The 15,625-nt window shown below is 38.5% G+C and overlaps 2 protein-coding genes across 4 annotated transcripts in view; one reads left to right on the top strand and one right to left on the bottom strand.

The window, feature by feature from the left end:
• Nucleotides 1-4,636, top strand: part of LOC102303373 (transient receptor potential cation channel, subfamily M, member 7) — a 43,051-nt gene extending 38,415 nt beyond the window's left edge. For both annotated transcript variants that reach the window (XM_042218789.1, XM_042218786.1), the window contains exons 35-36: nt 21-97; nt 2,581-4,636. The gene's annotated coding sequence lies outside the window, so the exon portion shown is untranslated. The remainder of the gene's footprint in view (nt 1-20; nt 98-2,580) is intronic.
• A 5,460-nt stretch (nt 4,637-10,096) lies between these two features.
• bcl2l10 (BCL2 like 10) lies at nt 10,097-14,959 on the bottom strand. 2 transcript variants are annotated; one of them, XM_005912860.3, is made up of 3 exons: nt 14,829-14,959; nt 13,052-13,510; nt 10,097-11,142 (listed from the first exon to the last, which is right to left on the bottom strand). In XM_005912860.3, the coding sequence occupies exons 1-3, from the start codon at nt 14,940-14,942 to the stop codon at nt 11,020-11,022; spliced, it is 696 nt and encodes a 231-aa protein (XP_005912922.2). In that variant the 5' UTR covers nt 14,943-14,959; the 3' UTR covers nt 10,097-11,019. The 2 variants fall into 2 exon arrangements, with proteins under 2 accessions (XP_005912922.2, XP_005912923.1); XM_005912861.3 differs by lacking the exon at nt 14,829-14,959 and adding an exon at nt 14,330-14,790.
• Between the last annotated feature and the right edge of the window lie 666 nt (nt 14,960-15,625).

The following is a 15,625-nucleotide window of genomic DNA, read 5'->3' as shown; positions in this document are numbered from 1 at the left end:
AATTTCTCACCCCATCGCAGACAGTTTTGAGGTGTCAGTGAACGGTGAGCTAATCTACTCCAAGCTGAAGACGGGAGAGTTTCCTGATAATGAAGAGGTTAGTGAAATGTAGATCTACATCTTATTCAGACTGTAGTGTCCCTTTTTTCAACTGAATTTATGTTAATTTGAACACTGTGCTGTTCAAAAACAAAGCCAGCTAAGTACAGTTTTCTTTTCAAGCTGAACAAACACATGATTTTCATGAACATAAATTAGCTTCCTTTTTTTTTTTAGTGGCACATGTTTTCAAGCCAACTTTTGGCATGTCATTCTAACAAGGAAGTACCTGGGCTCTGTTTACGAAAGCAGGTTTATCAAACAAACTCTGAGTTTGGCACTGAAATCTGGATTGAATAACCCTGAGATGAGGACACAGCAGATCAGAATTGCTTCAGAACCATTAGTTATTAATTGGGTTAGTGTTTGTCTTAGGCAACTTGCACACGAGTTATTTTTAAAATTTTGATTTTGCGCTTTCTTTTTGAAAAACATATCTGTCCGCATTAAAATGCAATAAATGATAAGTGTTGTTTAGATCAGAGGTGGGAAATTCATTTTCTCATGGGGCCACATGAGAAACTTGGGACTGTTGTGGACGGTGGAACATTTTATCCCTTTATAAACTGATTAGTGCAGCAATATAATCTTAATTGTATAGAAGTGTTGGCCAATCAGACGTCTAGAAACAACAGCACAGCATCGTTTGGCCTCATAAAAAAGACAAAGATGGTTTCTGAAGGTTTTTAAAAGCTCACTAATCTAAAACACTGTTTAGATGTGAACCAAAGCTACTTGTAGAAAAGGCTCCATTTACCAAAACAGCCATGTATGTGTGCAGAAGGCTTTAGCCACGTGTTATAATGAGGCACATTTTCAGAAACTAGAAGATGTGTTTTCACTTAGGCAGCAGAGCTTTGTTCTACATGTCTATGTTTGTTCTGATTAAGGGAAAAAGTCTACATTAAGCAGAGACATTAACCTAACCCCTAACAAAGATTAAGTGATTGCTAAAGCGATGAAATGTTTGAGTGCAGAGTAACCTAATAACACTTGACAGCTGCCTCACAGTCCACAGAAAGATGTCGATTATATTCTAAGATGAAAACAAGTCCACAATGATTGCTCTGTTCTCATGCTGATAACAGACTGGTTAAAAAAAGAAATTAACTGTAACAAATAGCAAATACATAGCTGGGTTTACAGTTTGTGGAGGTGTGAACTTGCGCGTGTTAAGCCTCAACGGAAGAAGCTAATTTGGTCAACAGTAAATAGCACTGTCCTACTCTACTTGCGCACTCAATGCACTTTAAATATAAATATTTTTAGCGACTATCGTTCTGCTCAATATTAATTTTATCCCTCGTTCTGTTCACATTTATCACACTTGTTACTTTGTTTCTATATGAGAGAGATTCTGAAATGGTTTTGACTTATTTCTATTAAAAGAGATTTTAAAAACCCACACAAATGCACATTTATCTCTGTAATCCTCGTAGTTTTTTCTTATTTTAAAAATGTAGATTTTAAAATTGTTCTGAGTTATGTATTGCAGTAATAGAGGCCCTTTGTTGCTGCCTGCAAACTTATAATACTTTATAATAATTTGATTAACAACAAACTAATAGCTTTTTATTTTATCATATTTATGTTTCGACTTTTTGAATTCTTCACCCTTTTGTAGTTTCTGTTGAACTCTTCACCCCTTAAAAGCCTACAGGGCGTAACCCTTCAAGTTTTTGTCCTGAACTGAGGAGTTTCTGTCATATTTCTGCTTATAGAGTTGCATTAAAAGTTAGTAAGTAGGGTGTATGCCTTTGCAGCTGCCCTTGAAAAAACTTGGAACTATTTGAATGATTATCAAACCACACTTTCATTAAGATTTCAGGAAGTGTCAGAGCTCGTCATCATGGGTACAGTGAGGTCATCAGATGTCAGTTAACTGAACTCCCTCTTCAGTGTGTTTTCTTCTATGATATTGTTTTTTTGTTTTTATTTTATTTAACCAACTCGTATATTATGTTTTAGCTGCAATAACACACAACCGTCCCGACTCTTTAGTTAAAAAAACTTGCTCACAATGAAACAAAATTTAAACTAAACTTTTTTCTTTTTCTTTTTGTTACAACTTCTGTAAAATGTTGCAGGCAAAGTAGGCTGACAAATCAACTGTAGCGCTGCATTTGTAGATACTCGACTGGGGTCACAAATGAACCCCCAGCTGTGTGAACTTTGATGTCGACTGTATGATTGAGGAAGTGAAGCTGTGTCAGTCATCTGCAGGAAGGGAGGGCTTGGAGAGAAACTCGGGCTTTGTTGAAGTGAGCAGACGAGCGTCACAGACTCTGTTACTGTGGTAACTGACCCATGGGTTATTTCTGGAACTGAAAACCAAGAGGTTTTTTCTCATAATCAGGGTTAACAAACTCAGAGTTCTCACTAAACCTGCTTTCTAGAACAGGATGTGTTGAATTACTAACTTGATGGGGCACGTTGACAGCTCACCACACATCAATGTTAAATATCTTTGTGTTCAACCAGCTGACAGAGAAGGTGAGAGCGATGGTCCCAAAAACGAAAGGAACGAAAAAGAACTGGAAACAGAGATGCTCTACCCAATAGGAGGATGGATGGAGGATGAAACGCCAGCTGTATTTGCACTGACTGTATTTGACCGATGTTCTTATTTGTTTGTGTGTTTCCCTATTCTCTATCCAAACAAATTAACATAAGCATCAAAGAAAGGGATATTAACACATTTTGTTAATTAAAAGTGTCACAGATCAGACAACTTGTTTGCTGTGAATGCACACGCAGATGAAATGCTGATGGGAGCCCATCAGAGGACCTGACTGCTGATCTGCACTCCTGTTTATGAATGCACACACTAAAAACTGCATGTGGTGCGTGCACGATGCCACTGGAGAAGCTTTTCAGTTGACCCTGGCCTGAAGATGTGCTCTCATCAGGTCTGTGTAGCGCAGGTTGTTATGAAACATATCTAAGTTTAGTTTACATTCATCATTTGGATTTTCCCTTTTTAGATAAACAAAAACATTGTTTCTGTGCCTTGAATAGAATAATTGTGAATGAGGAGACTGATGTCACTCTCATGTATCTGCCTTAGGATAGCTCACACAGGTGAACAGCAGTCCTTGTTAGCCCCTTGATTATTATGCTTGTTTAATAGAAACCTTCGGTTTATGGAATAAACGAGTGTCATGTTTTAACTCCGAGCTGCACGTCAGCTGTGACAAAATGGTTTTTTGAACACTGTCAAATACTCGCAGACTGTTTTAATTCAGATCTGCTGCTGTGGTCTCTGCACACTTCCTGTCGTCTGTGGTGCTCTGCATATATTCCTGAAGCGCTATGTAGTAAATGTGTCAAGCAAACAGGAAGTGCAGGGAGTTTTAAATAGTTTTGAAGTGTAGCTGAAAAAACCAAACACATTTTATCACATCTTTGAAATGTGCACAAAGATCTGATCATCACTTTTGTGCCTCACAGGGTATTGTGTGAAAAAAACAAACAAACAAACCTGAATGATGGGATACAAATGGACTCTTTCGACACAAATGAAATATAAGATGTTGATTGTGGTATGTTTTTGTGATTTCCTGTCCTCTCTATGTTACGCTGATAAACTAACTAGCGGCTAGCTGCAGCTTCATATTGATGGTGCAGACATGAGAGTGACATCCATCTTTTAATCCAGTGGGTCTCAAACCTCTTTCTACTGTGCCACAAATCCCACAAAAGTTTAACGTTCATTAAGAATAAGGAATATCTAAGCTGAATTTGACTTAAAATAAGCTTCAGATTAGCATTTGTAGCATTAGCAACTTCAGCAACACTTTATAATAATGTCACACTATTAAGCATTAATATAGCAAATTCATCATTTATATAGCATTATCTGCCTTGGTATGTCATTTATATACACAAATGTTTATCCTTCTGTTACTGTTACCCTTGTATAGCTAACACTGCTACTACATACATCACTGCTGACAATAATCACAGTCATAATAATATATGTGTATTTATAAATGGCATACTAAATAATGCTTCATAAATGATGAATTAAGCACTTGCTAATACCTTAATAATGCTTAATAGTGCAACATTATTATTAAGTGCTACCACAAACTGTCTGTTTATCCCCTCCCCCTCTCAACTGGCCACCCTAGTGCCCTGCCCCACTGTTTGAGAAACACTGTAACATTACCTGATAAGCAAGAGAAGTTACAAGAGTCGAATAGTTTTTCTTTTTCATCTTTCTTTTTTTTAGTGAGCCTTGCATTGTAACATTTTTAAAGAAGCTAAGACAACATCAGATACTTTGTGAACTTTTTTTTCTAGGAGGTATTTTTTATTTTAATATGTGGTGTATATGTTTTATGCTTTGCCACGCATAAAAAATCACATGGGACTATTATTTTGATAGACCTGTGTGGTGAGTGCACTGTCATCTGATCTTTTTAAAGGTTTAGACAGATTTTGAATTAGTGACACATATTTAATATGTTTCAAACTTTTTTGTTCATGTTTGCAGCTCTTTTTTTCAAAAATGAAATAAAAACAAAGAAATCACTGTTGAATCTCTGATTTGCTCGATTGAAGCGATTTTCACACCCGGGCTGATGTCATCCGCAGGATAATATTATCAGTCACTGTAATGAAAGGAAAAACTTTCTCAACTGATTGTCATATCTGATAAATGATATTAGTCTAAATATACACAAGCTGTGTTATATGATATATTTGTTTATATATGATACAACAAACAAATATATATTCAAATATTTTATGACTTTTTAAAAATCTTATTGTATCATACACCTTCAACCCTGAAATGAAGCATTATCAAAGTAAAGTCTCACTGTTGTCATTTGTTTAAATGGAGTCTTTGTTTTCCACTGTGTGAAAGGATTAAATCTAAAGCTTCGCCTCTCTGCTGTGTAGCAAGTTTTTCTTTAATTAAACATGCATCACAATGACGCACCAGATTGATGTGGTGTTTCCTATTGTCACTGAACCACTCCAACTTGCTATTGTTTGCTATTGTTTCTACAGTTCAGAAATTCAACAGCTATGTCCTGTTGAGGCATTTCTAAAACCAGGAACAAAAAAAGGCGCATTAGCTGGAAACTATTTTCCTTGATGGAGTATTTGGTGTTTGGTGGAACTGGGAGAGGCTGACATACAATAAACTACAACTGAATAAAAGGCATTAATGAATTCCTGAAAAATACAACATTTTAAACTGAAATATATCATTATTTCCTCCAATTTTACCTTATTTCAGCTATTTTCTTATAGTATGTGTTGATTGTTTTGTGTGCAGTAACACAGTACGTGCCCATCATTTATATTTTGTCTATAAAAAACAAATTTAATGCACAGAAAGAATAACCAGACACCATCTTTTAAAGGACATCAGTCAGCTGAAACAATGCAAAGCCATGGCCCTGTTTGGTCTACTTTCAGAGCACTTATAGAGGTCGCCATCTGTGTAATCTTTGTAGCTTATAATCCATAAAATAAACAGACCATGATAATAACTGAGGATTTGTAAGCAGCTGCTTGAATGCTCGGGTTCACTGGAAGACTAAAAAAACTATCAACAGGAAGCACAAAACCACATCAGAGGGTCAGGGTTTTCTGTTTCACAAACAGTGCGACTGCATGTATGTCATGGCTGTAACGGAGAAACATGCACATACTACACTGAGAGCAGAGTTTCGGTGCCCCATTAATGCTCTATTGTTAACGCTGTAATTGTGTGTCTCTCAGCAGAGACATCCGCATCTTATTTATAACAGACAAGTTGGTCTTTATCTGTTTTCTGTGATTTCTATAAACGCTGTCATTCTCTGCTGCTGGCCAGTTCCACTCTGTTAAGCCTAAACTCTCCACGTCTTTGATCCTGTTGTTTGTGATTGCTCCTGTAAGCTGCTTTAGCTGGTAAATGTTTACTGACTGTTAAATGGCTGCGATAATGTGGAGGAACCTCTTTAACGCTGAAGCTTGTTGAGTAAAGCAAAGTTTTGGGGAGCTTCAGGCATCTTCAAGCTTCAGCCTGCTGATTGGTTGGGCTTCTTCTGTGTTCCTACAAGGAGTCTGCAAGCTTTCCTGATGGGTTTCTCCCACAGTCCAAACAGATACGTGTTTGGTGACCTGGTTATTCTAAACTGAGATGAATAATGCAGATTTTTTTCCCCTAGTGATTATGATGGTTGAAAGAGCTTGCGATATCACAACAATGGCCATATAAATAATTGTCCTTGTGCAAAATGAATGAAGTTCAGAATACAACAGGGCAAATATTACTGTAAATAATACAAATACAGTCAGATTTTGTGTTGAATTACAGGATGTGGGCAAGTTTGGTTTCTGGAGAAAGGAATCTGTACTTTTATGATCAAACCTGAAAGTTAGAGCTTGATCAGATGAGCTTGAACCATCCCTTAGTTTTGCTGCCTTTAGCGTCAGAATGATGGGGTACTTCCCATGATGCACTGAGCATTTTTTCTCTAGTCTCTGCAGTGTTGTAGAGGTCAGATCAGACCTTGGGCAACTTCATGAAGTAATCCATGGCTGCAAAAGATGCAACTTTTGCTGGAGTTGGTGACTGACAAAAGCCCCAAAAGGTGTCCTTTGGCGCTCAGACACTCTTGCTGCAGATATATCTGACACTGAGAGACAGACAGCAAAGTCCTTGTGAGAAGGTTGGAGGAGTGATGGTGGCATAAGTTCTTGATGGACTGGTCAGGAGAATCTTAAACTAAAATATTTCTAAAAGTCATGCAGGCATTAAAAAAGGAAATCATAAGCACAACTGCAAGAAAGAAATGGACTATTTTGCCTGCAGGATCATTTTTCACACACACAAAAAAAGTCCACACACACACACACATACACACACCCACTCAAAGTGTCACAGTCGTCTTGTGTTCAGTGCAGTATCCTCATCTGCTGGCCGACACTCAAATTATCCACTGAGACCTTTCGTGACTGGGCACCGCGGTGGTTAGCACTGTTACCTCACAGCAAGCAGGTCCTTGTTTCAAATCCACGGGGTCTTTCTGTGTGGCGTTTGCAGTTCCTGCTTGTTTCTGTTCCACTGCGTCACAGAGATTAAACTGGTGAAATGTTGCTCTTGAATGCAATCATGCTCTCAGTTAAAGAATAATTCTGAACAACATCAGAGTTGATGGCGTAAAACTGATTTGGATGCCGTTTTAACAGAGCTTTTTTTTCATACTTAAAAATGTCATGTGGATGTCTTCTGTTCTTATGACGTTACAAAAAAATTATGAAAATTATTTCTTGGTATGAAGGTAAAATTTTGCATGGCTTCAATAAATACACTAAGGGTATTGTACAGGGACTTTTTCTAGATTTGTTTTATTTTAATTTGAATTAACGTACAGTGATTTGCCATTCAAAAAAAACCCATCAATTCATGTGCAGGCCAAGTTTCGGTTTCAGTCTGGTCAAACTGTCACGCCGCGCTAGCCCTGTGTAGTCAGTATACAGCTAATTCAGTGGAGGTCTCCATCTCCTGAGAGCGTAACACACCCACAGTTTAATATTTTTGGGTTTGATACACTTTCCATGATTGCCTCGCTGTTATGTATCTAGGTTAACAGCAGGATGTACTCACAAACACAGCCAGATTTTACCAGAAATCTGGAGTGTATGTGGTTTACATCTTTCTATTTTCACTCATTTACTAAGAAAAGCTTATGTATAGCTATGGCCTCAGCCCACCACAAGCCCTTTGACCTGATTTCCCTTCCTGGGAAATGGATTTGGTGAATTCTGTATCTGTGTTGAAGTTGCTGTTTCTCATGGCAATAATGCTTTTTTTGTCACATGATGAAGTGGTCACATTTGGTCCAACTCCCAGTTCCCACGAAACCATTTCAGGGGCCGTGTTCTGCTCCCTTGAAAGCCTTCGATCTTCAGATTAGACACTGAGAAAGCCTCGCACAGTTTAGAAAAAGAAATTGACCTCTGACATTTTCTCTAACTTCTTATGTTTCCCACGAACACAATCATACCCAGAAAGCATGTTTTGCTAAAATCTTGAGAGGGCCTTACTGGTATAAACAGAGTTGGTGGGGGGCAAATTCTCCTACCTCCTCCTTCTGCATTTTAGCAACGAGACATGTTTCATGACAAACTGGGGTTGATTGTCTGTTCCTGTTGAATCAGAAACCTGGCCATGCTTTTCTATACAAACCTAAGTTTTAAGAAATATGTAAACAAGGCTTGCAGTTTCTGCTGCTACCATTTCAGAGGTATTGCAATAAAAATTCAATTTTAAGATTTTATTTGTCAATCTTTGGTCGTACCAATTGTTTTGGCATAACTTTTTCCCGCTTTCTGTGTCAACATCACAAAGCTTTGAGTTTTTGATTCCTAAAACAGAGTTTTGTTATCTTCTGCTGTCTTAATCACAGTCGCATTTTACTGTGAGATGGCATCGTTCAGTCTGTTTGTGGAGATTTAAAAAAAAGGTATTTTCTGGGGTTTTTTCCTTACCGGGAGCGTTCTCTCTACATGCACAATTTATACATTGTACATGAGGAATTATTGCCCTTTTTCACCTGGCGCTTCTCTTGCTGTAGCAGGAAATATAGTTTTGACACAAATTACCACAGAAAGCAGAGTTCATGAACTACTATTAGCACTGAGACGCTGTTGTTCCTTTACCAACCAGCGTGCATCCTGAGATCCTGAGGCAGGAATCTGCTCAATGGTCCCGCCTCACTAAAGTCGACTCAGTTTTTTTCTGTTAGGGTTTTTTTCCGTCTTCTTCTAATTTGGTAATGGCCCAGACACACTAGAGCAGAAATAAGATGGCAGTGTCTTTGACACCATGACTAACTTGGTTGGCCAGTGAGTGCTCTGAATCTCAACTAATCACTTGGTGGCTTGGGGTGGTTTTGATCACAAGGCAGTTGCTAAAATGCATGCGTCTCTTTTTTGTACGCACTTCTGTAATCTACATTTGCACTAAAAGCACTTTTCCTATTTTAAACTGCAATCACCCACATTTAGTATCTTGTGCACTTGTGCTGAGCGTTTTAGATTTTTCGGCTATTTAAAATTTGTTCTTGATCATTTAGTGACACTGTTTATTCTTGATGTCACACTTGCTATGGCCTATTTTAAATTTAAATTGCTTTGTATATTATAATTGATCCTTTTTGCAGATCTGAATCTTCATTTAACTATTTATTTGCCACTTTGGTGTTTTTGTAAAGCACTTTGTAATGCTAATTCTTATAAGTGTTGTCCAAAAAACTTTATTATGAAACTGAAAAATAAGATAACCCTTTAAACTTGCTGCGATGTCTCTGCATGATTTGTTTTGCACTGAAAGCTTCTTTCATTACATGTGGTTTTCACAGCTATAGCTTCCTGATGCAAATATCACACCTGAAAAGATCTCCAGATGTCTTATCTACCTAACTTATGAATGTCATTTGAATTAATTTTGTCAAATTACATTTGAGCCTCATTGCAGATCATCTCCATGTGTTCAGTGATTCCTTCAGGTGTTTGTGAACCTGGCTTTGAAGACAGTGGATGTGCTTATTATGTTGTGTAAACAGATGAAGCAATGAAAGCTGGCAATGTAATTTCCTGCAAAACATTAATAAAGGATCTAAGTTGATAATATGCAAACCTACAATTTCCTTCCTTATTTAGAGTGATAAGAGCATCACTTTGCAGCAGTCTCTCACTGCTAAGTGGCAACAGTCACACCCAGAACATCTACTTTGAACACAACATGGCAACTAAGCAGCCTCTCGTTTTGTATAGCTTAACTTTGAATTAGGATACTTATACATTTTAATTGATGACATATATGAAGTAAAAAAGCCTTTGTGTACACCTATACATCTACACGTGATCGTGAAATCAACTATTTATACTGTCTGGATTCAACTTCTGTCCCTCTGGTCATTACTATTACTTCTTTCTCCTAACAATACAGAGAGTAGTCACTTTACTAAAATGTTGGGTTTTTTTTTTAAATTTCTCTTTATTCAGTGCTGCACTAAAACATTTTTTAGTGCAGCACAACAGGATTTGAGTTTGAGCGTCCACCAGATGGATTTTTTTGTGAACCCTTGTTGTTTAAGTGGAGGAGCACAGGAGAGACAGCAGGATATATCTTATTTATGAAAATGTGTCTGCACATGAAAGGAGGGACTGTCATTTACATTTCCCTGTCACGCTCCTGACCTCCGGCACAGACATTCAGGGGAGGAAAAAAATAAAACATGACAACATTTAATAAACACTTTTATTTAAAAAAGCAAAATAAATTAGAAACAATGTAAAAATATAATTTGGAGGAATTTTATTTTTTTCCCAGGAGTAATCTATTTTTATTCAGAATGGTCCCTGCTTTTTGGTAAGTTGACAAAGAAATGTTTTATCTAGCACCGTTGCATGGGAGTACAGAACAGCGTTGCTGATCTTGCAAAAATTATACAGTTCATATGAATTCAGGACAAACGGCAGACTGCAGTGTACTGGTTTCATATAAATACAATATATTAAATTTTACATTTTACTCTGGAATGCCTCTATACCATTTTTAAAAAAAAAAAAAAGAGGGACAGAGGATCATGAAATCAAAATCTGAAGCTTTTTACCTTCACTGCAAAAAAAAGAAAAAAAAAAAACATCAGCCAGGATATGTAAACTGATCTCACTCACTGCAACATTTCCAAAGGCATTCAAATTGGTTTTACAATCTTTAGGGGCAAGCGACGAATGTCAGTTTTAAGGGGCTCCGAGACTGTGCAAACATTACCGTAACATTGTGAAATAACGTTCTTTCACTACAGAGGGCCCTTTTTGCAGAGTGGTCGCCGGACGTTGTCCAACGTTTACGAAATCGTGCCGAATTTTAAAATATGTGGATGCATCAAGTGTGGAGAATGCCAGCTAGCGCACCAAGAGGAAGGTAAGCCCAGCAAGGCCGACACCGGCGGCAGCAAACAGCGCTTTCTTCATGGATGAGTCCTGGCTCACTTCTCTGGCACTGCGGGAGAACTTACAGAAGCCTTCCTACAAGAAGACAAACAGAAACAACATGTTCAGTATTATTACGAGTGCTGCTTCCAGTTACCCCCCCCAAATGCACTGTTTTAGAGAAAGCAGCTACACCTCTGCACCCCCCCCCCACACACACACACACAAAGACTGTATATAAAAGATGGAGGTAGCCACCACACTGTAAACAATTGGTTTGTTAAGTCTTGTTATGAGCAATACTGCTGGGTCTTTACCTGACAGTACAAAGGAACTGCTGTTGTGATTTGTCGCTATATAAACAAACCTAAACTGAAGCCTCGAGCTGAGTGTTTTCATCATTATGTTTTTAAAGCAGACACAACAAACAAGGTGCAGATCTGTCTGCCAAACCACACACCATTGAGCACACCTGGATTTAATTACCCAAATTTACAAAATGAACTCCATGCTCATAATACGGGTTTAAAAGCACGTCCGTGTCACTGGTTTACTGGTCAGACATCCAACTTTAATACCATCGACATCATTTCATTTGTTAATGTTTTATGATGATTGTTATGGTACATTAAAACTAAAACTAGGTGTGAAAACTAGAACAACTTGAATCAGGAGGCTTTGTGATGTTTGTGACACAAAATTTACCAGCTGCATCAATTTTGTTCTGGCTAAATGTTGAAGGGTATGAAGGCCAAAGTCTTCAAAATCGATTCATTTTTGTTTGTTTTTTTCCCCAGGAGCAAAGAGGACATAAAAAAAATGTATAAAATATATGTATTTTTAATCTATTGGCTGATTTGTTTTTGCCTAAGTATCAATGTCGACCCTAAATTCCTATTATGTTAATTATGAACAAATTTAGGCATAAACAATGATAAATATTGGCTACTGCCATCAGTAGAAGTCATCTTAATTGTTTGGGCTGATATCAGTACATCTTTGTGTATAAAACTCAAATAAATGTACAACAACAGAAGTAGTATGTTGGAATTTGAATTTTTCCATCTCGCCATCGTGTTTTCAGACTGAAGACACACATTCTGACCAGCGAGTGCACCTGCTCTCAGCTCCAGGTGTTCTCGCTGCCCGACAGCTGCTTGTTTTTCTAGTCATACCACGCTAACTTTCAATACAGCTAAAGCCAAACTCAACACACACACACACACACACACACACACAAGCTTTGACTGTTACTACAAAAAGTCCATCTGGCTGTGTCTGTTGAAACCAGCTGCCAGCCAAAGAAAGGAGGGGTGTGTGTGTGTGGGTGTGTGTGTGTGGGTGTGTGTTGGGTAAGCCCATTCATAAAAGCCAGCATCTGATGTTCAGTTGAGGCTTTTGGGACTCAGCCAGAGGGCATTATAGTTCACGTTTTTCCAGTAAATAAGCAGCCTCCCAGCAGGTTTAACCCTGCTAAGTCATCATCTGTGATCACCCTAACCTTCTGCTACTGGAACATGTTTTATATTTTTCTTTTTTTCTTTTTTTTTTTCATTTTCCTCCAAGTCTAATCCTTCTAAGTTGCCTTAATTACTCTTTTTCTCCACTTTAAAATCTTTTAGATTTCTTGGCGAGACAAACTTTTTTTTACCTACCACCATTATTGAGATCTTATTGTTTTAGCATAAATTCCCCAGCATGTTGTCTACAATTACTTTGTAATTCCCAGAATCACAGTAGTCTCAACACTCATTGTGATGCCAAACAAAGTAATAAACAAGAAAGAATCTAAGAGATTTGTCCCTGGTTGTATCTTATGGCATAAACCTAAACAACAGATCAATCTATCAGACTGGTGATTTCCAGTGACAGTAATTCAAAGAAAAACAAAACACAAAAATCCCCCAGACAACTACCACTTTGAATCCACTGTTTTGCTCTTGACATAATCAAAGCCTCCCATATCTTCAGTTTTTGTGTTGACTCAGTTTCAGGGAACACCTACCCATCCATCATTATCCAACAGCCAGTCTTTCTTCTCTTCTCCCAGGTAATCAGCTATGGTCTCTGCCAGCCTTCTGCAGCTCATGGGCTCCTGTCCCAGTTCCTGCTGTTGACGAGGGTCCAGCCCCGGCTTCTGCTCCAGGATCTTTCTGGCCAGCACTCCAGTAAAGGCGAAAAGAGAAACAACCCTCCCCCAGTTCAAGTGTCCATCTCCAACCAGCTCCTTCATCACCTTTCTGAGGCTGAGGCAGTGGTCCGGTCCACACTGCACCAGGAAGGTCTGAGCGAGGTTGTCGAAGCGAGCTTGGTGCTGTCTTTCGATGTCCCAGCCTAGACGCCTCATGGCAGCGGCTGATTCGCTGGGAGGTGGAGGGGCTTGATGTGGACTCGTGCAGCAAAAGGACAGGTAGTCCTCGGCCAAAACCAGGGTCTCTTTCCACAGCCCACAGAATTTCATTTTCTACAAGTGAGGGGAAAAGAAGACGAGCTTAAGGAACTTGCCAATCGAGACACTGAACTACTATGAAGAACAAATGCTGATGATCTGGTTTTATCATCAGTAAATCTGCGGACTGCTTCCTAAACTGTGTGTTTGGTTCTGTATAATTAACAACTACAAAGCCTCACGGTTATCCCAACCCTGGATAACTGGGAGGGTTATATCAGGAAGGGCATCTGATCTGCCATGCTGTGGCAACTCCCTTGAGAAATATGGAAGCAACTGAAAGTACCTTCTTCATTTGAAAAGTGAAAATGTGACACTGGTTTTTCCCGGCATTTAAAACAAGGTGCTAACACTCACCTTCTGGCAAAGGGAAACAAACACGATCATTTTTTCCCTTTAAAAAAATATGTATAAAAGCTACCAAAAAATATGGTAAAATGACTCAAACAACCACGATGACATGGTCAAATTACCAAACTGTCTTCTTTGTACTGTATTCCCTCTCTGTACTACAGTAACTAAACGGTTTTAAAGCCTTTTAGCTCTGAACTGATGTCATATAAATAATGAATACTGGCTGCTGACATCTCCCAGAGTCATCTTAACTGATTACAGCCTCTGAATAAAACCTAAATATAAAATTATGAAGGCAAAATCCTTTAGCTTTCGCCTCCAGCTACCTTAATCGTGTGATTAACAACAGACGGTCTTTCAAACTAGTTTCATCAGCTTTGCTTTTGCACCCGCAGCTGTTTTCATATTAACACCGGCCAACCTAACGTAAGGGTTTTTCCATTCTCGACATAAAAATGCGTAAAAGTCAAACACTATGACCTGTGAGTCGGCTTCGGTTTCCGCGTCAGGTGTCGTTAAACGCAGGCAAAGAGAAACTGTGGTGTTAGCAGAGTATTTCCGTAGGCTGTGCTGCGGTTTAGCTTTAGCTTTCTGTTAACGGAAGCCACAGCGATGCTGAAGACGCACAGCTATCTCCACTTAAAGAGTAACGAACGGACACGCAGATCAAACAGATTGTAGTTTGGGAGTGGGGTCACTTTACGTGACCGTTTACTGTAGCAGCTAGCCGTCGGCCGGGTTGTTGGCTTTAGCTTCGCTGAGTAATCGTTGATCTGTCACCAGAGCAATGGAGGACACAAAGGAGCGCTCGCGAACGGAGAGCGAGCTCAGCTACGACAGCCACGTCTACGCAGTAAAAGCCGGTTTAAACCGACCAAAAAAAGACACTCCAGTGTGGACATTTTCCTGTAGCTCTCTAACAAGACACAAATTAGCAAAATAAACACGTTTTTCTTAAATATATTAAACAAAGACTCACCCTCCCAGCGATATCAGACTGCTCTCTGCACATACAGACGGCGGAAGGAGAGCGTCGGTACAGTTGAGTCTTCCCTTCAGCTGATGCAGAATGCGTGACTCCGCCTCTCGACATGATTTTTGTGCTGGGAACGTCGTGTGGACTGTGGAAAGAAGACACCACCGCCACGGAATAACCAGCGGAAGTGTGGTCATGGTTTGGTATGGTACAAAAAAGGGTGACAAATAATCCATAAATCATTGTTTTACTTTAAGTAGTTGTCATGAAAGATGTCTTTGTGCCTAGGTATTTTTTAAATTTACATTGCCACAAATGGAGACCATAAATACATTGTAGAAAGTTATTGTAAAAACAAAACAAAACTGGATGGTTAACTTGTTTGGTGTTGTGTTTTACCAGACGAGAAAACACTTGACATGATCAGAACATAAAAGGATCATTCTACAATTCGGGGACAATTTAGGCTTTCAAATGTTGTTTGTTTGTTTTTTAATTAACCCTATGTTTTAACATTTTCTGCTGTCCGTTAAGAAACTCAAATAATAAACCATCAAAGTGACATTTTTTTGAGATGCCATACTACAGAACCTTATAAAGTAGAGTTTAAAAATATAGTTTAATATAATCTTGACCGTTAATTTAAAGGAAGTTACCATCATACTGAATACTCAGTTTTAGATAAAACTTGTTTTATATCAACGTTTGAAAACAAGCTAGCACAAATTAACATGGATGAATATATATATAATCTAGCATTATTTATCATAATTTACACAAGTGTATAATACATGTTTTAT

This window comes from Haplochromis burtoni, unplaced genomic scaffold (assembly GCF_018398535.1).
Source record: "Haplochromis burtoni strain Fernald_Lab_line unplaced genomic scaffold, NCSU_Asbu1 Contig_2, whole genome shotgun sequence".
NCBI classification, from domain to species: domain Eukaryota; kingdom Metazoa; phylum Chordata; class Actinopteri; order Cichliformes; family Cichlidae; genus Haplochromis; species Haplochromis burtoni.
The sequence above is the reverse complement of the archived record's forward strand: the minus strand, read 5'-3'. Positions and strand labels throughout refer to the sequence as shown.